At 37.9% G+C, this 16,902-nt stretch overlaps 3 protein-coding genes across 5 annotated transcripts; 2 read left to right on the top strand and 1 right to left on the bottom strand.

The window, feature by feature from the left end:
- The first annotated feature begins 1,675 nt into the window (after nt 1-1,675).
- On the top strand, nt 1,676-7,684 carry LOC121758820 (auxilin-like protein 1). 3 transcript variants are annotated; one of them, XM_042154229.1, is made up of 7 exons: nt 1,684-2,167; nt 2,795-6,443; nt 6,524-6,613; nt 6,706-6,771; nt 6,872-6,961; nt 7,109-7,285; nt 7,457-7,684. In XM_042154229.1, the coding sequence occupies exons 1-7, from the start codon at nt 1,863-1,865 to the stop codon at nt 7,490-7,492; spliced, it is 4,413 nt and encodes a 1,470-aa protein (XP_042010163.1). In that variant the 5' UTR covers nt 1,684-1,862; the 3' UTR covers nt 7,493-7,684. The 3 variants fall into 3 exon arrangements, 2 of the variants coding, with proteins under 2 accessions (XP_042010163.1, XP_042010164.1); XM_042154230.1 differs by having other exon boundaries at nt 1,995-2,167; nt 2,848-6,443; XR_006041563.1 differs by lacking the exons at nt 7,109-7,285; nt 7,457-7,684 and having other exon boundaries at nt 1,676-2,167; nt 2,795-6,391; nt 6,872-6,947.
- Nucleotides 7,685-8,377: 693 nt separating this feature from the next.
- LOC121758830 (DAR GTPase 2, mitochondrial) lies at nt 8,378-10,875 on the bottom strand. Its single transcript, XM_042154242.1, has 8 exons — nt 10,612-10,875; nt 10,369-10,470; nt 10,128-10,205; nt 9,739-9,889; nt 9,571-9,641; nt 9,175-9,271; nt 8,780-8,970; nt 8,378-8,680 (listed from the first exon to the last, which is right to left on the bottom strand). The coding sequence occupies exons 1-8, from the start codon at nt 10,777-10,779 to the stop codon at nt 8,435-8,437; spliced, it is 1,104 nt and encodes a 367-aa protein (XP_042010176.1). The 5' UTR covers nt 10,780-10,875; the 3' UTR covers nt 8,378-8,434.
- A 3,378-nt stretch (nt 10,876-14,253) lies between these two features.
- LOC121758836 lies at nt 14,254-15,268 on the top strand. The gene has a single exon (XM_042154248.1). The coding sequence runs from the start codon at nt 14,362-14,364 to the stop codon at nt 15,034-15,036; it is 675 nt and encodes a 224-aa protein (XP_042010182.1). The 5' UTR covers nt 14,254-14,361; the 3' UTR covers nt 15,037-15,268.
- The last annotated feature ends 1,634 nt before the right edge of the window (nt 15,269-16,902 follow it).

Genomic DNA, 16,902 nt, shown 5'->3' on the forward strand with positions numbered 1-16,902 from the left:
AAGAAAATTGAAAAAGAAAAAAGAACTTGAATACCATCGGCTGGCTATTACCTGGATTACAACGTTCATGTGAGCGGTAGGGCCACAAATTTTGTACAAATAATTTCTGAAATAATGGAGTTTATACGACTACGATTCTCTCAACCCCATTTCAATTTATTTGTTCTCTCTTACTATGCTCGAACAAACTCGATGTAAGTGTTCTAATTCAATTAATTCAAGCATATGTAATGACATAAAGTTCTCACTAATGCGAACAAAAAATAGAGATATCAAATATACTTTTGATATTAATAAGATTTCAATTGACACATTATATCTCAATGTCTAAATAAAAAAATGTGTTATTCGATATCACTGGCTTCAGCAATGCCATCAACATCCTACTTCATTGGCTTCAATGACTTGTTAATTAGGTGGTAGGGCACTAACCAACATGAGCTATTATCTCACCGACCACGTCTATAGAAAATGGTGGAGCGTTCGTGAAGACAATTTCATGCCCAACAAAGGGCAAAAGAACTTGTTTTGAACATAAATATCAACATTCTTGAATGCAAATCATACATATAAGCTTTTGTCTAGAAAATGGTATTTACCTATCACTTCACTTAGTCGGAGACAAATACAAACGTTATTGATATTATCAAGTAAGCAGAAATAGAGACCTTTCCTCGAACTCAAAGGAATTTCCATGTGAAACAAATTTGAATTTCTCTCTGTTTGGTGACTAAGTTTAGGACCCACTAAATTATGAAAATTGCATTAATTAGTTGTAGTACAAATTATCACGTTTGATCTTTGTCTCTGGGACTGGTCCTGTCTAATGTTAAAGCCATTAATATACAGCTACAACTCATCAATAAATTCTTCTCGAAAATTATAATTCATATGGAGTAATTCGATTCAATTAAATAAAGAATAACATTTATTAATCACCGCCTTGCCAGTCCACAAATACCACTACTCGCTTAGCGTCTTTAACTTTTTGCCAAGTTTTCTTGTTAGAAATGAGATTAGTCTAATTTATTGATTAATAAATTTGCAATTATTTTCTTGATTCCCCCACGACTTTTCATAGAATATTCACCTCATATATTCGCAATATACTTTATCATTTTTTTACTGATACTAGTGCGTGTTAGTATTTGTTTTATTATTATTATTATTATTTTATACTTCATAAATGAAAGCAATCGCATATTTAATAACCTGCAATCATTCATGAGAGACATATAAATAACATTACATTAATCTTGTATGACATTTGAATAATAAATATCACTTTTATATTATTAGATTTAGAGTAATAAATAAGATTTATTAAATTAAAAATATATATATTGACCTTACTCTTAATTATCAGAACAAGCCACAGTTACAAACATTATTTAATGCCTGGAAAAAGTAGGAATAGATGAAATATCGTGATCCATTGCAAATATATCCACGTGCCATATAAAGCAAGCATTGAATGTTACGGTTTTGGGAGAAACCAGATGGCAAATCTTTATACAATTTTGATATTAATGAAAGCATGCAAAGCCAAAACCTTTACTTTAATAATCCCCACCATTTACATTTCAAAGTATCTCAATTAACAACATTTGCATTCTTTTTATTTAACGTATTTTTTAATTCTTTTTCTCACCCAATCAGAACATGTTGACCCAATTTCATATATTCACAAAATAAAGCCAATTTTAAACAGTTTCCTCTTTCTCTCTCTTCTCTCATTTTCTCCCTTCTTCTCTCTTCGTCTTTTTTCTCAACAGACAAATTACTTCACCACGAAGAACAGAAGAAGAAAATCAAACTGAACGCAAAACCCTAACGGAAGAAGATCGAACCTATCGATTTCCATGGAGTCGCTGTCACGACCGCTGCACAGGAGAAAGCACTCCGCGGTCTCCTCCTCTTCATTCTCGCGCAGAAATCCCTACGCTCACGTTGTGCTCTCCGGAGGCGATAAAGCCAAGTTTCAGCCTCTCGAGTACGCTGAGATTTTCTCCGGTTCATCTTCCATTCCGGTTCTCGATCTTTCTGGTTTCAGCCAACCGGGCGGCTGTCGGAGCTCCGAGCTCGATTACTCCAACATTTTCGGTGCCAAGGCTGGTGACGTGGCCTTGTCTCATGAGCAGCTGTTCAATAAGAAAACCAAAACGCGGTGAGTGAGTCTCTGTTTTTTTTATGCGCGTTTTTTTCAAAAAATTTAATAATGCCAAACGGTTTAATTTTTTTAATGTTGCGTTTATGTATTTTGATTTTTGGATTGTTTGTTTTGAGTTTGTATGATTTGTTGGTCGGTTCATTTAATTTTTCCAGTCAGAGTTTGCATAAAATATACTACTATATTTTGGTTTTTGGCAGTAAATGATTCTATGTTTGCATTTTCTCCAAGTTTTTCTTTAACTTTTTGGCAGTGAATGATTCTGTGTTTGCATTTTCATCTAGAAACGAGAAACGTTATGTTGCTGTGATGAAGTGGACTAATGTTTAGCTGTACTTCTTGTTCACATGGGAAAATATTGTTGAGCAATTCAACATTTGAAGTATGAATATATGTGCTTCCTTCTTCTTTATATGTCTTCCTTGCTTGTGTTAGGCCTAACACTTGGAGAAAGTTATCGTTTTTTTTCATTCATTTGGTATAAAGGGGTGTATGTGTAAATATAGGAGTTAAAATTAGGTGTGCTATGATTAGATCATCTTTAGTTGTGTCCTTTTATTTGATAATTGAAGGAAAAGAGTTGTTTGGTGACATTTTCTTGAATTCTTTACATTACTGTAATAGGATTGCGGCTGATTCAGAATCTCCATTTCAAGAATATGGTTCTCTCAATCCAGGTAATGGCCTTCAGCAGCAATTTAACTTGTCATTTAACAAGACCAGTCAAAGGAGTAGCAATGAATCGAATGGGAAAACACATATAGCACAACTCCAGGCCGTTCCTGGTTTTACTCACTTTGTTGATGATGGAACTCCTCAACCGCAGAAGAAAGAAGGTGATGATACCCCTGTTCCTTTAGTGAAACGTGAAGTTAGCCGGACCTGGAGTTTCAGTACTGGCTCTGATGCGACAAAGGTTAAACGTGGATTAAGTTCTGAAAAGTCACACACACCGGATAAATCATGTTTACCAATTTTTGCTTCTAAAGATGCTTCTGTAGAGATTGGTGGTGAAAATCCACCACCTCTCTCTGATGAGGAGTTGGATGAAAATTCAGATGCCGCAAAATCCATTGCTGCTTTGAAGAAAGCCATAGAGCAGGCTCAGGAAAGTATGAGACTTGCTAAAATGATTATGCAAAAGAAAAGAGAAGGTACTAAAGATGGTTCAAGAGCCTGGAGGTCTAAGGGTCGGTCAAAGGTTGAGGTCCTTGAGGATGAGAAGGAAACTAGGACTGAGCATGCGTCTGGTGGTTCGAAGGAGAACAATTTGAAAGGGAAAAATCAGCGATTAGATCCTACAGTCCATGTGCCCGGTAAGGTTGGTGGAAGATCTAATCCAGCCCTGAGTCATAGTGACAGCCTTCTAAATGCTCGGAAGGCTAATGTGGAATCAGTCGTGGAGATTTTTAAACCAACTAAAACTGAGCATGCATCTGGTGGTTCGAAGGAGAACAATTTGGAAGGGAAAAATCAGCGATTAGGTCCTACATACCATGTGCTCGCTGAGGTTGATGGAAAATCTGATCCAATCCTGAGTCATAGTGACAATCTTCTAAATGCTAGGAAGGCTAATGTGGAATCAGTCATGGAGATTTTCGAACCAGCCAATGATCATGGAGATGTATTTGTTGAGGTAGATAAGAATTCTACTCCATCTTGCAGTCAGAGTGGGTCAACTAACACCGACAAAAAGGATGAAATGAAAAATATCAGGCAAAATGTTGGGATATCTGAACTACATGGAGAGACAACTGATTTTACCGGATTAGCAGAAACTTCAGTTCTGGAATCTGGGAAGGTAGACTGCAATGCTAGCTCCCCAATGCATCAAGCAGAACGTCCTGGAGATATTTCTAGAAGGATAGAAAGTGCGGAGAACACTTCTAAGAGTCAGCAAGAGCTGGAACAGAGTTCTAATGAAGAAGCTGCGGATCAGTGTCAGGCAACTGCTAGTACTGTAAAAGGCCCTGCAAAACTTCTGGAACAGTTGGAAAGAGTTTTAAGTGTTTCTGGAAGCACACAAGAGCAGGAGAAGATTATGCATGGAAATGGACATTTGAGGATCAGCCAGGAAAACGAACCACCCGAGGATACTGGCTGCATTGCTGATAAGGAAATGTATGAGAAGAAATTTGTGGAGCATGAAGAATTGTATTTGGCTGAACACTCGACAATGCGCAGGTCTAATTTCAATACTTTGCATAATGATTTACTAACTCAGGCTGAGGAAAATATGATCGATCAAGCACACATCGATGAGCAGCCCGAAAATGTCGCTGAGTGGAAAGAAGATGACCAAGATGCACAATTCAGTGATGAAGGAGAAAATGCAATGGTGTTGAATGAGGAGATTATATGGTATGACAGTGAACTGCAGCTGGAGGAATCTGTGGAGGAAAATGTAAATGAGAGGGAGCCTGGAATCGTTCCAGTAGTTGAAGAAGCTGTGACCAAGGTGGACATGGTTTTCAAGTCAGAAATTGATGAGAAATTAAAATTTGAACTTGATGAAGTTAGTCAAACCGTGCCTGGAATAATTGGGGAGAATGAGATAGCAATGAGATGTATGGATGCATCAGAATTTGAGCAAATTGAGACCATACAGATAGGAACAAATGGTGGTGATAAGGAGGTTCAGAATGGTAGAACTCCTTTAGATGTTGAGGAATTAAATCATACTGATGGAGCAGCAGATACAAGGAAAAATCTTCCAGACATTGGTCGGAAATTAAATGATTCTGCTTCTCAAAAGGATAATAGTGAAGCCTTTGCTGTCCATTCAAATGATCATGGCACCATTTTCAGCGATAGTCATGGTGTTAATACTTCAACCTTCTTCAGTAGGACTCCAGAACCTTGTAGTGCTGACAACGAGGCAGAACAATATCGAGCAGTTCTTAGAGGCCGTGAAGAGAACTATAGCTTGCCTCTAGAAACTGAAGAGGAAAATGAGGCAGATAAACAGTTTGAGGTGGAGGTAAATATAATGCCTGGAACAGATAGCTTGTGTGGATGTTCGTCTGCAGAGAAGTTAACAGAAAGCCAAGTGGACAATACTTATGACGGGTTCTCTTCCGATAGCAAGTCTACCAGTTTTGTTTTAACTAATGTGGATCAAGAGAAAACACTGCCAAACAATGAGGATATGTTCAAGACAGCCACTGAGATTCATAATGCTGCGAACACCAATATGCAAAATTTTTCTGAGCAACATGTTTCTACTGATAACCAGTTGGAAAGAATTGATACCACAAATGTAATGCCAGATATGCAGCAAAACTCAGAGAACAGTGAGGAATCTCAATCAACCTCAGATATGTTCAAGACAGCTACTGAGATTCATAATGCTGCGAACACCAATATGCAAAATTTTTCTGAGCAACATGTTTCTACTGATAACCAGTTGGAAAGAATTGATACCACAAATGTAATGCCAGATATGCAGCAAAACTCAGAGAACAGTGAGGAATCTCAATCAACCTCAGATGTTGAAAGTGTAGATGAGGTATCAGCTGATGAGTCTCCAGCTTGTAGAGATAATGCAAAAGACATATCCTCATACATGGAAGAAGAAAAAGTTGATCTTGATATGAAGTCTGATGAAAGAGTAAATGCTGCAAAACAAAGTGGATGTCTGAACTCCAAAGACCAAACTCACCTCTCTCAAACAAATTCTGAACCTAAAGAGATGGACAAATCTTCGGAAGCTGAAAGAGAAATAAAAACAGGTCAACACATGGAAGAAAATATCCAGAATCGTGGCAGAACCTCACTCTCAGAAAATAAAGATGCCAAAGGAAATGAGCAGGATGAGATGGATTCTTGGCAAAGGATTGAAGCCATTAGGAGGGGAAGAGAACGGGAAAAAGGTAGAATGGCTGCTGAGAGAGAACGGGAAAAGGATAGAATAGCTGTTGAGAGAGCGATCCGAGAAGCACGTGAGAGAGCTTTTGCTGAAGCTCGAGAAAGGGCAGAACGAGCTGCAGCAGCTGAAGCTCATCGGAGAGTTAATGGGGAGGTGCGGGAAAAGACTGTGAAGGCATCCGTAGGGACTAGGCCATCAGTTGATAAGGCATCCACTGAAGCCAAGATCAGAGTCGAACGTGCTGCTGTAGAAAGAGCAACCGCAGAAGCACGTGAACGTGCTCTAGAGAAAGCAATGTCTCAAAAAAATTCCATGGGCTCTAGAGGACAGGCTACAAAATATAATGCAGAAAGGTCTTCAAGTTCTTCCAGCAATAATGGATTGAAGCATAGTTTCTCATTCTATGTGAGTATCAGTTTTGTGTGTTTTGCTTGTGACAAATACTTTGATTAAATACGGAAGACTAACTAGTTATTGTCTTGTAGGATTTGGAGAAATCTGATGGAACTACCAGTGAATCAGCAAAGAGATGTAAAGCTAGTTTAGAGAGACACCAGAGGATAATGGAGCGAGCGGTAAAGACATCTTCCTTTGATTCTTGTAACTAAAAGCTAACACCCCCTCCCCCCCGAAAAAATAGCTTAATGTCTGTGAATTGTCTTGCCAGGCAAAGGCCCTTGCTGAGAAGAATACATATGATCTTCTTGCCCAGAAAGAGCAGGATGAGAGAAGTGTAATGTTCTAATTCGATAAGTTTACAACAAAGCAGAAGTTCAGTTTATTGCTTATTGACTTTCGAATATATCGTACTAAAATGTTTCTTCTTATTGCAGAGATTAGCTAAATCTCTTGATGCTGATATAAAGAGATGGGCCACAGGAAAAGAGGGGAATTTGCGTGCACTACTCTCGACTCTACAATATGTATGTGCTAGGTCTCCACATCCAGAACTGAATAAACTATCACAATAGTTTGCATTCCATTAAGTTCCATTATTTGCATCAACAGAGAAAACTCATTCCTATCTACTGAACGAACCTCTATTGATGTTGATTTACCTTCACCTGCAGATTCTTGGACCTGATAGTGCCTGGCATCCTGTCTCACTGACAGACATTGTTACTGCTGCTGCTGTAAAGAAAACATACAGGAAAGCAACTCTTTGCGTACATCCGGACAAATTACAGCAACGAGGAGCTAGCATTCAACAAAAATACATATGTGAAAAGATTTTTGATCTTCTGAAGGTATGTTGCCAGATATCTTTCGGAAACAATAACACGTGATGAATGGAATATGTTGGTGCTTGGAAAACTACTGATTTTCTTGCATGATCATTCGTTTCTACTTTCACTGATTCTTAATCAAACAGTCTATGTTTCTTGTCTGGTAATGTACTGCTGCTCTATCAACCACAGGTTGCATGGAACAAGTTCAATTCAGAGGAAAATTAACCAGGAAAAGGAGCGACTATTATTTTAAAAGGTGCACCTTTACCTTTGATTTCATTATTTTTTTCCTAGAAATAGGTTGGTGACAATGACTTCCATCTTTTGATAGCTTGATGTAGTTGAATGACCTTTGACTGCTGATGAGCACGAATGTATGTATATTTGATAGTAATATCCTCAGGTTTTACATATAAAGATGAACTAGCCACTTTACATAGTAATAAATTCCTCCCCCCCAAAAAAATACTGAAGCTGCTAAGGTAGCTGGATTTTGAATGCAAATAAGATTTGGAGAGTACACTTCTGTACAAAAGAGAAACCAATTCAGCCCCCAGTTTAACTCAGCTTTTTCTTCTTCCTCCCTCCAACAAGCTTCAACGTGCCATTGTTGCGTGTCACGAACGGGTATGGCTCAATAGCGAGTGGATGGAAGTATGCTGGAGAGAAATAGGGCCGGAAAAAATGGCATGAGAATTTGTGGAGGGAGAATGTGTTTTGAGGCACATACAACGACATTGAAAGAGAGTGGATTGACTCTAGAAACAAGTCCATGCGATGCTTCTTGTAACCCAACAATAAATATGACCAGAGCGACCAAAAAAAACAAAATAAAAAGTCTAAACTGACACAATTGATCTAATCACAAATATCAAATACTACTATAGAATAATTCATCCACGACAAAACCGCCATACACAATGTTTTAGAGCTACAATCTTCTGACTGACTAAAATTCAAAAGAATTAATTCGTACATGTTCCCCAAGAATACATGACTCGTGGAGTAATTTTTATTTCAAAATGAGTTATAGTACTTAATTTTTGTTTCAAAAGCGATTTGCAACCTTACCCTTCGTATCAAATAGTCTAACTGGATAACTCAAATATAAGTACAAGAAGCCATCTCAAGTAAATTGACATGATATGTGTTGAAATGACTTGACCATTAATCACATGGAACATGATCTAATGTATAATGACCCAGCCTTCCGGTTCGGTACAGATTAAGTAACTTCATAGCTACTCGATCAAAATTACATTCTTTTGCTTCTAAAGGCAGATGAAATACATTCTGCAGAACTTCAAACTCTTCTTGAATTAGACGTGCTAGGTCTTCTCCATTGCCCGTACAACCAGAAAAGGATGAAACCATGTCAAAGAGTGTGCGCCGTACGTTGTTGACAATGAAATCCTGTGTTGAAATGGTAAAGAATTTCATCAAAACTTCATCACCAAGAGAGCAGCCAACGTGCAGTGTTGCCCTTGTTTTGGTATGTATATTAATGTGTACCTGAGTGTGATCAGTAGGATACTGCCTCTTCTGCTTTTTCCCCAGACTCGAGCTGCCTTCACTAGTCGATACTGCTCCAGTTTCAGAGCTTGATAGCTTTGCCCATTTCTTGTACTCCTCACCGAGGTTAAGGATGGAAAGAAAATACTCTGCGATGTTTATTTCACCAGCCACACTGTCTTTGATTGCTCCTGTAGTTTGGTAATCAAAATGAGCAAAATTCTCCGAGGAACGGTAATGAGCTTCATTATATTTCTTTCCATAGTTTATGAACATATTTTTTCTTTTGCGTTCAAGCAGGCAGTTCGTATGCCTCTCTCAGTCTCTATCTAGGAATGAGCAAACAATTGCATTTTTAAGCTTCTTCTCTAACTTCGAAAAGAATCAGATCATACCTGTCAGAGCAAGCTTAGAACAGATCTCATCATCAATCAAGTGAGGAATCAATACACTTGGGGTGTCGAGAACAAATATATTAGGATGGCTAGCGATCTGCAATGGAGAATTTGGATCATCAAATCTCAAAAGATAATGGTAACGTGCATATTTGACCTACACATGACATTGCAGGCAAAAAGGATTGTACAGGATGGAAGAAAACTACTCGTCTACTCCTACTAGATATCTGACTATATGGTTCCTATCAACAGGTCAGATTAGGCAAATACTTCCTCCGTCCACAATATAATGTTCCATTTTTAACTTGGTGAAGGCTTTAAGAAATGTGAAGTAAATTGGGTGGAATAAGTTAATGGAAACAGCATAAAAATGTAACGGGATAGGAGGTGCACCTTTAAACTGGTTATACTTTTTGTCTCCCCAGGCTGTGGAGTCACTGAAGAGTGTTTTAGCCTCCCTTTCTCTTCAAATAAATGAAAATCACATATCTTTACGAGACCTCTTTGATAAAGCAAAGTCGAAATTCAATTCAGTAGCAAGTGTAACCAAGAAATAAGCACCTGCTGCAGAAATCCTTCCGACCTGATGCAAAGAGTTGGCTAATGCAGATTTTCCCACATTGGGAATACCAACTAGCATGAAGGTTATTGCATGCGCACGATCGTCCTTCTTCTTTAATTCTCTGACTTTAGCTTGGAGGAAGGTCAGAAACTGCAGTTTATCAAAATTATATTTATGAAACCAGATCACCGAAAGTTGTCTTTTGAACATTGAACATTAACCATCAATAAAAAAAATCGATGGAGATTATGTCATCAACTAATAGAAATATAGGCTAATGAAAGTCCTATTCAAACATAGTATGATCCAAACCTACAAAAACTCCATGTAATCTAATAGAAACATCGCAAGTAAGCAAATCTCCAGTGCATAAATATTGTATATTTACCTCCCTGATATTGTCCCTGTTATGTGAATTTACTCCAAAAGCCATACATTTTTGTTTCTCAAAAAAGCTCAACCATTCCTGCAAAAGTGATTCCAAAACAAAAAAAAAAGAACATAATTTACGGATAGCATAAATTTAACTTCTTCCCCATACTAAAACAACATACTACTTCATAAACCATGGAAAACATGTTATTTTCCCAGAGCAAAGCCAAAAAGGAGATAAAATAAATAAATAAAACCTTTGTTTGGGAGCGATCAGCAAGGTCCGCCTTATTCAGTACAATAATCCGGGAAACGGAAGGAGTGTTCCTCAATTGCAAACATTCCGATGATAACGGAATCTAAAAGAAGAAAAAAAGGAGATATAAGCAAAATTAAATATACAGAGACGTCTCCGGCATAATCAGCAGTAAAAGAATTTTGATGAATAAGAAAGGATGGTTGAGGCATTTGGACAAACAAGTGACAGGCATGAAATGTACCCGGGCGTCTCTGACTTCGAGAACAAGATCGACGAGTGGTAGGCGCTCGTCTATGGCGCGGGAAGCGGCAGCCATGTGAGGAGTGTACCACCACTCGGAGCCTCGGCTCTTTGCCACCGCCTTCACTGCTTTTCCGATGGCTCGAATCACACTCTCTCTTGCCGCCATGTTTGCCTGCTTTTTTTATATTTCAAATTTAAATATCTTTATACTAGCAAATGTCTTTAATTTCAGATGGTGTGAAATCGACATTTATTTACTCTTTTTATTATTATGCATTCTCTTACTTGCTTATATTTGTTTAAAAAATTTTGAAGGATATTTAGTAATTTAATATACACGTATCCTTAGTAAGTTTTTTTTTTGTAGTGTGTTCATTTTTTCTAATTTAAATGAGATGTGTATTCATTTCACATATATACGGTACCAAATACACAACTATTGTGTCAAATTCAATTGCGACAAATATTCGAATTTGGGGGAATTTACAACGATGCGTATGTGTGTTTAAACGTCACATTTATTTTATAACTACTTTTTGTTCGCACTTAATAAACATTTAGGTGTAATTAATTACTATATCGCTTTGATGAAATTCAAACACAATAAATGTGGCATCGGAAATATTTACTGCATCACTAAACAATCCATAAACAAGCGTCATTTGCTACAACTAATTTTATATGTTAATTTCTATACAAATTAAATATAGTACCTAAAGGTCTAAAAAAAACACATTTTGTGCAACTTTTCCTCTGTTAAAAACTTGCTCTTATCAAAGTAATCATTTTCCATGACCGTGTCTAATACACGTAGTTGATTTTGGGACTTAAGATGTGACACCAGCAGAAAAATTGGAAGCATAACATTAAATTCATTTCAGTAACAACAAATAGTAGTAGAATATTTGTAGTAAGACTTTTTATTTGAAACCAAACCACACGAAAGTAAAATGTGGGCGTGGCTTCTTAGTAGCGAAAGGATATTATTGTACACAAAAAAGATTTATACATAACGCTTAATAACAGCATTAATAGATAAAATAAAGTATACTTCTATCTGAAGTACTATAATGATTAAACAACTGATTTAAAATAATGAAAATAGTAAAAGCAAGAGATCTATATTAGATTGTGTATGCAATAATTCAGATAGAGTGTTCTTAACCAAGTCATCATAAAAAAAGATGATTTCTCATTCCTTTCACTCTTTTACGAAAATAAATCATAATCTACAAGAATAGTCACTTTTATATGCAAGTATAATAAATTTTACGTCTAAAAAATCATTTTTATTCATAATATCCTTTAACCATACAACAGTCATTTATATTTATTACAAGTATTATATTAAAAAAAGATATACTACTAGTACTATTATTTTTATAAAATGAGTTACTGTGTGTTTAGATCATGGAATGAGTTGTGGTCGGATTTGGATAAGGTATGAAGTGGGATTTGGGCGAGGTCAGATCGGACTCAATCCTCGCAAACTATGAACTTGTACTTATTCGAGGTTTTTGTCTTAGTTTTACTATCCATAATCTCTCGTGTATACAACATTTATAAACTGAGATTACGATTAATTAATTAATTAAATAAACTTGTATCTTATGTGATGTAATATAAATAAATAATAAAATGAGCATATAAGTACAAAAATATATTTATATTTACTATAAATAAGTCACTGATTCAGACGCTAGAGAGGCCAACTCCCATAAAATTTAAATATCTAAGTCAATGTCTTCGATAGAAGAAACCACAAATCCTATTTCTTGTACTATTTGGAGCCAACTATGTAACTAAAGAAATGGTTCTACACCTCAATTTTATGCACCAAACATTTAAGAGAATCGATTAAAACTTAATATCCAATCTGGAGCCAAATTATTTGTCCCTTTTAATTTTCCTAATGTAGCTACGTAGTATGGTCAATTATATCAATCTCCTAACTAATTCTCTTTCTTGTTGCTTTTCTTAACCTTTCTATACTGATAATTGATGGGAATATCATGTGAAAATCTAGGGTTATTTCATAATTGTGATATAAGGCATTTTGTGCTTTTTGCAATAATACTCCAAGTTGTGTACTTTTCACCATATTTAAATTTTGTGGTAAAGATTTGAATTGATCAAAAGTTAATGTATTTTTTAGCTACTAGCCCTATTTATTACCTCCTTTGTCCACCAATACAGGACCAATTTTGACCGGACTCGGGTTTTAAGAAATTAAGAAATGTAATAGAATATGAGTGGAAAATGTTAATGGAATGTGAGTCATACTTTTATATATTAATTTTATATTGAAATGTGAGTGAAATAAAGTTAGTGGAATGTGAGACGTAGGGGTGTCGAAACGGATAGCGGGTAATGGGTAATCCCGAACCCGAGTGGAAAATGTTAATGGAAGGTGAGTCATACTTTTATATATTAGTTTTATATGGAAATGTGAGTGAAATAAAGTTAGTGGAATGTGAGACGTAGGGGTGTCGAAATGGGTAGCGGGTAACGGGTAATCCCGAACCCGACCCGTTACCCGACGGAATCGGGAAACGAGGCGGGGTCGGGTATAATAATTTTGGGTTTTGCTGGTATCGGGTATCCCGATACCCGACCGGGTAATCCCGATAGTCCCGAAAATACCCGATATATATATTGATATTTTATAATTTTTTATTTTAATACTTGCTCTTCATGATGTAATTTTTTTAGAATTTTAATATTTTAAAAATCATAATGTATTTAATTAATATGTTAGATTAAGTTAAAAGCTCCTTTATTAAGTGATATTTCATTACCCTCAAAATTCTAATTTAATTACACTAAAAAATCAATCCCAAATTTACGGCCTAAAATGAAAAGTGCGAGTAACACGGGACGGAGGGAGTATTATTACATGAAAATTGTTGAATATTTATATGAGTAATACTTATCACTTTATTTGATTTAAAGTAGAATTTCCAAACTATGTATCTATATATGTTCATATTGCCTCTCAACTGTAAATTGATACTACTATTATACGATGTGTGATTTGCTTGTCTTTTTGGGGAAGATTTTTGACATGCATGCCACTTTTTTAACTGAACCTACAAAACCCAGTAATTGTTTTGTCCCTTTTTTGCTTTACCACAGGTCTAATTTTCTTTCCTTTTGTATTACTCGTTATGGAAGTTAAAAAAATCGATGTAGGTTGCCTCTTTTGGTTATTAAAATTGCATAGATGAAGTCTTATAGAATTTCAAGCTTCAATTCTGTTTAATTTTTAAATAAGAAATATTCAAATGAGAAGAGAAGACCATTTCAAGGCAAGAATAGTTGTGGAAATTAAAACTATTTGAGCTGCCCTAATTGTGTGCAGTGTTACCAGATCAGAAAAGCAGTACAAAATGTTGCAATAGCAGAGGCTAACTAACTGTCTCTCATGTTTTTTTACTTGCTTGATTCACTTTTGTTTTGGTATGAATTTTTGTGGTAAAAGCAATTGATTTTATAATAAAATAAATGGAGTTGTGTAAAAGTAAAAGCAAATGATTTTTAGATTAGAATTAGAGAGTCACCCACCTCGTGGTGGGTTTCTGTGTGAGTATAAAATAAAACCGCCTCGACCTCGACTCTCCCTATCTATCTCTCACTTCACTCTCCCTAAAAGTTCCCTTTCTTTCTCTCTGATTTTTCTCCCCTTTTCGCCTTTGCTTCCTTCCCATTCAACCAAAACCTAACCGCATCCACTTATTTCGTTATAATCATGGAATCCTCCACCGAAATGTTCGACGACGTCAAGTTCGAGAAGGAAAAGGCTGTTGCGCGCTTCAATCGCCTCCGTAGAATGACGAGGCTGCGCCAGATCGTCGAAGTCGCCTCCGTCTTCGTCGCCGTCTCGTGGTGCTCGGCGCGCGCGCCGGCGCTCGACTTCGCCACGCGCCTCTTCAACCACCACGTTATCGCGTTTCTCGTCGGAAACGCGATCGTAGTGCTGCTGTTCGTGCTCTGCCGCCACAGCGACGGCGGCGCTTCCGCCGCAGATCTCTACGACGATTTTGTCAGGTACAGCGAGGCCGCTCGCGCTCCGCCCCCGCCGGAGCAGAGCGAGGAAGTGGCGGAGGCGGAAATCGGCGACGGCGACTGTCAAAAGCAGATTGTTGTGGATGAATGTGATGACGTGACGAAGGTGATTGAGAAAGCGGCGAGGCAGATGAAGAAGTTCCAGAGGAATCGATCGGAGATGACGCTGAGGTGCGAGGTTGTGGTACGGCCGGAGCTCCGGAGATCGGAGACGGAGAATCGCCGGAATACGGTGAATACGGAGGCGGCGGAGATTGAGAATCTGAGCAGCGAAGAATTCCAGCGGAGAGTTGATGCATTCATCGATAAGCATTGGATCAAAACGACACCTAAATTGGAAAGACGCAGTATGGCATAAGGATTTCGAGGGTTAAATTTGTCTTTTTGTTTAAGTACAGGATTAACAATTCTATTGTTTTTTTTTTCGAAATGGAATTAGTGCAATATTAATCTACAACCAAATTTATTAAACTCCTACTTTTGCAGTTGTCAATTCCTGATGAGTTATTTTCCGGAATTTTATGCCTCTCTAAGTCGTTGTTTGAGGGCAATTATGGAATTACATGATGCGTGTGGATTGTGAAAATATATTTTTGAGTGGATAATCTTATTTAAATCTTGATTCTTATGGAGTAGCTCTTTTTTTGTGTTGGGCATTTATGAAAAAAATTACTAGTAGATGATGTGATAGTTAGACTTATTCCCAAGAATATAAGAGCATCTGACGGTGGTGTGCCGATGTCCCGGCGAACATTTTCGCAGACATCTAAAAAAACCTCCTGCCACGTTATAAGGACTTTCCACTGCACTGCCAACTCATAAGGATTTCCAACTGCACAGTGGCGGACATCCCCAAAGACATCTCGACGGACTTCTCACAATAATAAAAATTCACAAATTTACCAAATTAAATAATTTATGGAATTAAAATTTCGCCACGATTAAGGAATAAAATTTTCATTAAATAAAAAAAGAAAGGTATATTTCAACAAAAAAAACTAATACAAGTGGTGCGAATGAAATGAAGTTCAACGACCCGTATTTATAGAATTTTCGAAAAAAAATATAAAATAATCAGGACGTCCGCTTGAACGTCCGTGGGGTCAACGCAATGGCGGACGTCGCAACGGACGTCCCGGGAACGCCGCGGAACTCCGGTGTCCGCAGCGGACGTCTGTATCCGCGTCACCGCTGTGCAATGGCAGACGTCTCGAGGGGTCGCGGATCTCTGGCACGCCGGCCGGACGTCCGCCAGGACGGGCGCCATTGTGGATGCTCTAAGGCCATCCACAACGCTGTCACTATACCGTCCCTTAAAACACTATTTGCAGGCCCCACTGTACTTTTTTACTTCATCCCTTAACTAAGGGACGGAACCTGCAACCCTTCGTCCCTTAACCGTCCCTTAAATTACTATTCATTCAATTTCATTTTTTTTTTCACCAAATTCAATTAATAAAAACACACTTCATTAAAAATAAAATAACATTACAACATAAAAATGTAAAAAAATTAAAAAAAACATAATTAAAAATCCTTAAAAAATTAACAATACATAATTTAATTTCCTCCACCAAAGTTTGCCCAAATGTTCTCCATGAGATCATCTTGGAGTTGGGCGTGGGCGGAAGAGTCACGTGTCCTTGCCCGAATAGACAACCGTTCTTGTATAGACGGATGCACTCCACTTCGAGGCGGACTACTGGCGGTTGAGCTTCCGGGGGCTTCGGGGTCGAACCAATTTCCCGCCTTAGGTCCTTCGTCTTGGACAATCATGTTATGCAAGATTATGCACCTATACATGATGTCAACCATGTTCTCCATGAACCACGAACGAGCCGGGGCTTTGATAATGTTGAAGCGCGCTTAGAGAACCCCGAACGCCCGCTCCACATCCTTCCGAGCAGCCTCCTGCTTCTGCGCAAAAAGCGTCTGCTTTGCGTTCACAGGCCTAGCGCACGTCTTCACGAAGGTTGGCCACTTCGGGTAGATGCCGTCGGCAAGATAGTACCTCATTCTATAACGCCGGTTGTTAGCGGTGAAGTTGATGGCCGGCGCTTTACCATCCAAAACTTCAGCGAAGAGGTCGGATTGCTGAGCACGTTTATGTCGTTGTTCGAGCCGGGGACCCCGAAGTACGCATGCCAGATCCATAGCCGGAAGTCGGCGACGACCTCGAGTATAACGGTGGGGTGGGTGCCTTTGTGGCCACTCGTGTACGACC

This window comes from Salvia splendens, chromosome 12 (genome assembly GCF_004379255.2).
Source record: "Salvia splendens isolate huo1 chromosome 12, SspV2, whole genome shotgun sequence".
In the NCBI taxonomy this organism is placed as follows: Eukaryota; Viridiplantae; Streptophyta; class Magnoliopsida; order Lamiales; family Lamiaceae; genus Salvia; species Salvia splendens.